The sequence below is a fragment of the Rhipicephalus microplus genome, chromosome X (assembly GCF_043290135.1).
Source record: "Rhipicephalus microplus isolate Deutch F79 chromosome X, USDA_Rmic, whole genome shotgun sequence".
Lineage (NCBI taxonomy): Eukaryota > Metazoa > Arthropoda > Arachnida > Ixodida > Ixodidae > Rhipicephalus > Rhipicephalus microplus.
Window position 1 is genome coordinate 356,193,823 of NC_134710.1, and position 5,670 is coordinate 356,199,492.

General features: G+C 45.7%; 1 protein-coding gene across 1 annotated transcript; it reads right to left on the reverse strand.

Annotated features, from left to right (window-relative positions):
* Positions 1-2,301: 2,301 nt before the first annotated feature.
* LOC119161985 (uncharacterized) lies at positions 2,302-4,538 on the reverse strand. The gene is made up of 2 exons (XM_037414474.2): positions 4,419-4,538; positions 2,302-2,919 (listed from the first exon to the last, which is right to left on the reverse strand). Exons 1-2 carry the CDS (start codon positions 4,536-4,538, stop codon positions 2,302-2,304), a joined length of 738 nt encoding a protein of 245 aa, XP_037270371.2.
* Positions 4,539-5,670: the final 1,132 nt, after the last annotated feature.

The following is a 5,670-nucleotide window of genomic DNA, read 5'->3' on the forward strand; positions in this document are numbered from 1 at the left end:
GAAGAAGCAGGTTAAGTGTGCCAGACTATGTTATTGTTAAGTCTGGCATGTGATTTTCACTGTTAGACGACGGTAAAAATGAAGGCTGCGTACGCATGAAAACTGATTGGAAGTAAATGTTGAAAGCGTCTGCAATAATCCGTGCATCTTCAACAAGACTACCCGATATTTCCATTTTAGTTACTATGCTATTTGGATTTGATAAGTACTTCCAAAATTACCGTGGTTGATTTGTCATAAACTCAGTCAGAGTGCTTGAGAAAAAGTGGTCTCTTGCCATGTTTATTTCCGTTTTTAATTGGCATGAAAGCTCATTGAGCGCAGCGGATTTCTTTTTATGTTTGCGGAGTCGTTGTACTTTTCTCTTTAGGTGGATTATGTTTCTCGTAATCCACGGCGTTTTACGATTAGTTTTTTTTAGCTTAGTAGGTATGAAGGTTGATTCACAATGCGTGATTCCAGAATTTTAGTTTATTCCATAGATCCACGACACCCGATGACGTATTAAAGAAATCGTCTTGTGATGCTTCAAGGAAATCTCTAACACTTTCGTCATTCGCTATGTATACTCCGTTTCATACATCAGGTGCAACGCTGTGAAGGCTAGGCAAGTAGTCCGTAAAGAAAACACGAGGTGTTGCTCCGCGCGGTTTCGTAGCCGAGTGGTCTGACGCGTCGCTCCGGAAAGTTCGCCGTAGTTTTGAAGTGCATGGGTTCGAATCCACGTGGTGCAATTTTTTTTTATAATTTTTGCGAGTTCAATTCAAAATCTTGTTTTTTTTTCAGTAACTTCAACTTACTTGCACGCGGAAGTGAACTGCACGTATCTATTCATTTGCAGCATACCGTGTTCCCTTGTGAGGGCCGGAACCTGCTGAGCTGGCACCGAGGTTTGACCAGCATGGCGATTTTGTCGCGATTATACCGCATTGTCGGTTTACCTCGTTGATGTGAGCGAGTACTGCGTGTAAGATGACGTTAATTCATTGATTAGGTAGCGCAGCAGCTCCAATGAGGCTGGGTTAACGAGAGGTGCTCACCTTCAACTTTTGTTTTCGTCATTGCCCCGATGATCCACTTTTCTGTGCCGCTCTTTAAACACTCAGCAGGTTATTGATTATAGCGGGCCGCCGGCAGAGAAACCTGTTCAGTTTTAGCGAAACAGTGCGGAATCGACCTTCCACTGCACTGTGCGGTATCCCGACGCACTTCGTGCGAGTGACGAATGATATGTTATTCAGGGAAAAGGGAAGAAAGCAAATTTGTGTAGCTCGGAATAGTGATTTTGGCACACAAACGCATAAAACATTTCCTAGACTTGGTATTCGCCCGTTTACTGTCTTAATATATGCGACATTTTTGTGAATTGTTATGCGCGATTTATTTCTTCAGTATAATTCCAACCCATCCTCCTTCCCGCAAGTAAGAGTTCCTTTTTTATCGTTCAAAAGAGAGTTTCAGCTAGGCTGTTATTCGGCAGAAACTCTAAATTTTAATTTATGCGTCAATCGTTTTTTTATAAAAACCTGGATATGGCCTGTTTTTCTCGCTTGAGAAAATCTTTATGGTATAGGGTAATTCAGTGCCCAAAAATTGTACTGGTTCAAAAAGTTGGAGATTTGTTCCATACATACATACATCCAGGGGCAATACTCATTGCGTGCGATGGACCAATATTCCAAACGGATGACGACTTTTGTGGTTTAAAAAACGCAAACTTTATTTACAGAAGAGCACCTCTGGCCGATGTCGCGGTGGGTTCCGACATCTTCTTTTTTTTCCTTTTTTATACCAAGTTTTTACAGAAGTCATGTGACCATTCCGAACGTTTGCACTTCACAACAAAACATAAATAAGGTAATTATTAGGGAGCAGTACAGTGCAGTGTCTTTCCTAGCCCGGGTCACTTGGCGACGTTAAACCCAACACACAAAATCACACGATGAGGAAGCACTCTTTGCTTTGTCATAATAACCCAGCCTTCTTGGTGGAATGAGCTCAGCATGAAGCAGCACGAGCAGGTTCGCTAGAAAGGTGTCCACAATCCAGCTCAACCAGTCGACCCTCGTCAACAAAGCCACCACTGACAGGCCGCACATTCCTCGAAAGTCAGCAAAGTTCTTCAATGCCACTCAACTCGTCATCACTGAACAGAGCACCCGACTCATCGGAGGAGGAGTTGCACGAATCACAAATGCAGAAGACAAGTGGTTCGATTTCACTATCCACAATCATGTCCCGTTCCCATGCTTCAGCTTCAACTTGCTCTACATGAGCGCAGCAGCTTTGCCACTTTTCCTGTTATACAGATGCCAGTGCTTCTGGCAGAAGCTTCTCTACTTCAGCCAAAGTGAAACCCGTATTCCGTGCTGCGATGTACCCCTTTACCTGGCTCCAAACAAGCTCGATTGGGTTGAACTCGCAGTGGTATGGTGGTACACGAAGCACTTCATGGCCGTGGGTAGCCGCCAGAGTGTCGATGCGGTACACAATACTGGGTGTGTTGACCTTTTGGGAAAGTTCCAGCAGTTCAGCTCTCACCATGTCCTCTGACCACGGAACACCTTTCTTTGTGAGCCAAAGCTGAATATCAGCTTTGTGCGTCGACTTGGTAGGTGCTTTCTCAAGAGCTACGCTGTGGTATGGCGCATTGTCCATGACAATAACGCTATTAGGCGGAATGTTTGGCAAAAGCTTGTCGGTGAACCACTCCTCAAAGTATCTGCCATCCATCTCAGAGTGGTAGTCAGCGCTGCCCCCCTTTTTCGCTCGGAAGTAGTCAGCAGCTCCTTCGATGAAACCAGTTGCACTGCTTCCAGCATGTACGAGGATCAAACGGGCCCCTTTGCCCGAGGGTGCAGCCAATCCTGTCGTCAGACCTTTGAGGAAGGCATCTTGCGATGACTTCACAGTCGTGTCCTGCCAAACGTAGATGAAGTCATGTAAAGCCAGAACCGGACTAACTAATGCATTCTAGTTGATGAGCTAACTAAACAGCGCTAATTAATGCGGCGTTAATCATGCATACGGCGAGCAAAATCATGCTAATTCGACCTTACTAATACTATAATAATTATTATCGTGCTAATCAGAATTGTGTTTAATAGCTTCATACTAATGCCTGTCTTGCTAATGGCGCCCGGGATAATTGTATTTTAATTGAAGCCGTATTAATGAAGACAAGACAGCTCAGTGTAATGGCCATTAAGCCTTAGTCAATTTGTTCATTCAAACTTGAGAGAGAAATGACGCAGTCTTCACTTCGAAGCCGATCACGCACAAGAGTAGACGACCAACTTAAAAAGCTGCAGGAGTGGTTTTGGGACGTTTAACCCGACATATCAATCAAAATCTGCAAGACAGCTGGGTTATCGTAAGAGCTCCATGGCCCCAACCTTGCACAAGTAGTGTAAGCTCCTCAAATTATTTTATACGCAAAGAAGCTGCCGCTTAGCGTTCACCGCATCAAATGCTTGACAGTCACACTGGCACCATCACAGTCCCGAGTTGAACTCGGGCCTTCTCAGAATCAACGAGTTTGTATCCGAGTGCACGCGTCCATCAGTTTGATTGATAGACACCCGCGGCAAAGATCGAGTACGCCCACCACGCCCCGCCGTGGTGGTCTAGTGGCTAAGGTATTCGGCTGCTGATCCGCAGGTGACGGGATCGAATCCCGGCTGCGGTGGCTGCATTTCCGATGGAGGCGGAAATGTTGTAGGCCCATGGGCTCATATTTGGGTGCACGTTAAAGAGCTCTAGGTGGTCAAAATTTACGGAGCCCTCCACTACGGTGTCTCTCATAATCATAATGAGGTTTTGGGACGTTAAACCCCACAAATCGAGTACGCCCACCACGTTTGCTCGTGCCGGGGAGCAGCAATGACGTCGAGTGGCAAGGTTAATCTATCAGCTTTATTGGGGAGACTATGCACAAACGAACGCAGAAGTAAAAGTGATATCACGAGGCGGCTATGATGTTTTGTATTAAATTTCACCGCGCTCACGAGGTATCCAATTACAGCTGCGTTGCCGCTATGATGCGAGCGCCCCTGGTGACCACCTGCTCTTATAAATATCTCCAATACTTGATAGAAGCAGAACAAGGCACACGAGAGTGCTGCGTGTGCACCCTTGCTGACATCGAGAGTGGCAATTTTCATGCTGCAGGTGGAACAAAAAATCCTGCTCGAAAGAGGACATATGCCTACGAACACTCTTGTGGGAGGCGCTTATTGATTCGGCAAAAAGATAGCTAAAAAATCACGCTAACATCGCTGCACTGTTAAAATGTTTACTGAGGGGTGGCGCTGAAGTGTTCGCATGCGGTGTTTTATTGATAACCGTCGCAAATGCCCCACATGGGTTTCTAACACCACGTGCGTTCCTGTAGCCATTTTTATCAACGCTTCTCTCACGTGCTCCCCACTGTCTTCAAGCCACGGCCGCCACTGAGCAATCTCGGAGCAAATTCGTCGCCCGAGAAGCTCGGGCCATCCTGCATCGCACCATAGCTTGCCTTTGTCGTGTTTAGCCATGTTGAACTTATCTGAGCCTAGTTAATGATTGATTTGTGGGGTTTAACGTCCCAAAACCACCATATGATTATGAGAGGTGCCGTAGAGGAGGGCTCCGGCAATTTCGGCCACCTGGGGTTCTTTAACGTGCACCCAAATCTGAGCACAGGGGCCTACAACATTTCCGCCTCCATCGGAAATGCAGCCGCCGCAGCCGGGATTTGAACCCGCGACCTGTGGGTCAGCAGCCGTGTACCTTAGCCACTAGACCACCGCGGCGGGGCAAAATGATCTCAAAGGCGACAAAGAAAGATGCTAATTATTTTGTACCGGAACTATGCCAGTGAAGCTCATTCATGTCTAATTGCTGTTACTGAAGACGCGTAGCAGTTATGACTGATTGATTTGTCCGATTTACAGTCACACACCCTAGATACCGGAGTTTTACTTGACAAAGTTGTGCAAGATTATTATGGTATAAATATAAATCAGTTTTAAGGCAATTTAAATGTAGTTCAACCTAATGCTACTAGACTTGGTGATTAGTCATTAGTGTTCTCCTCAGCTTAGATTATTTGTGCTCAAAGAAATTGAACTTAAATTGCTTTGTATTTACTTCGAAGTTGCTTGCTTGCACCTAATTATTATCACACTAGTTAGACGATGCCAGGATTAACCATGCGTAGTCAGATTTCTCTATGCTTATCTTGGTGCTCCCTCTTTATCCTAGTTATGCATAGTTAGCATAATTATATCACGCAAAACTTGTGGTGTTGTTCTCTGTAGTGCCATCGTACACAGCCGTGGATTCGAGCACTGCGAGCTCCAAACAGGAGTGCCGCGTCGTCGTTCATCCGTCTCGTCGCACCCTGAATACCGTTCGTACTGCTGCGCACGCGAGCTCGGACCATCGCCACAAAGGGACGGCAAGCCCGCGCACGCGCAGCGAGGGAGAATCCCGGCTACGCTTTCAAAAACGGTTGGTTTATTACGGGCGGTTGGTTAATTACGGGTACATAGAGAATACTCGATCAACATATATACCAATCGTAAGTGACATAATTACACAAGACACCAATTAGCTAATAGAAGTTTCCCGATATATTGAATAGTGGCCGCAAATGGCGCATTTATAGAACAATCAAGTGAACAA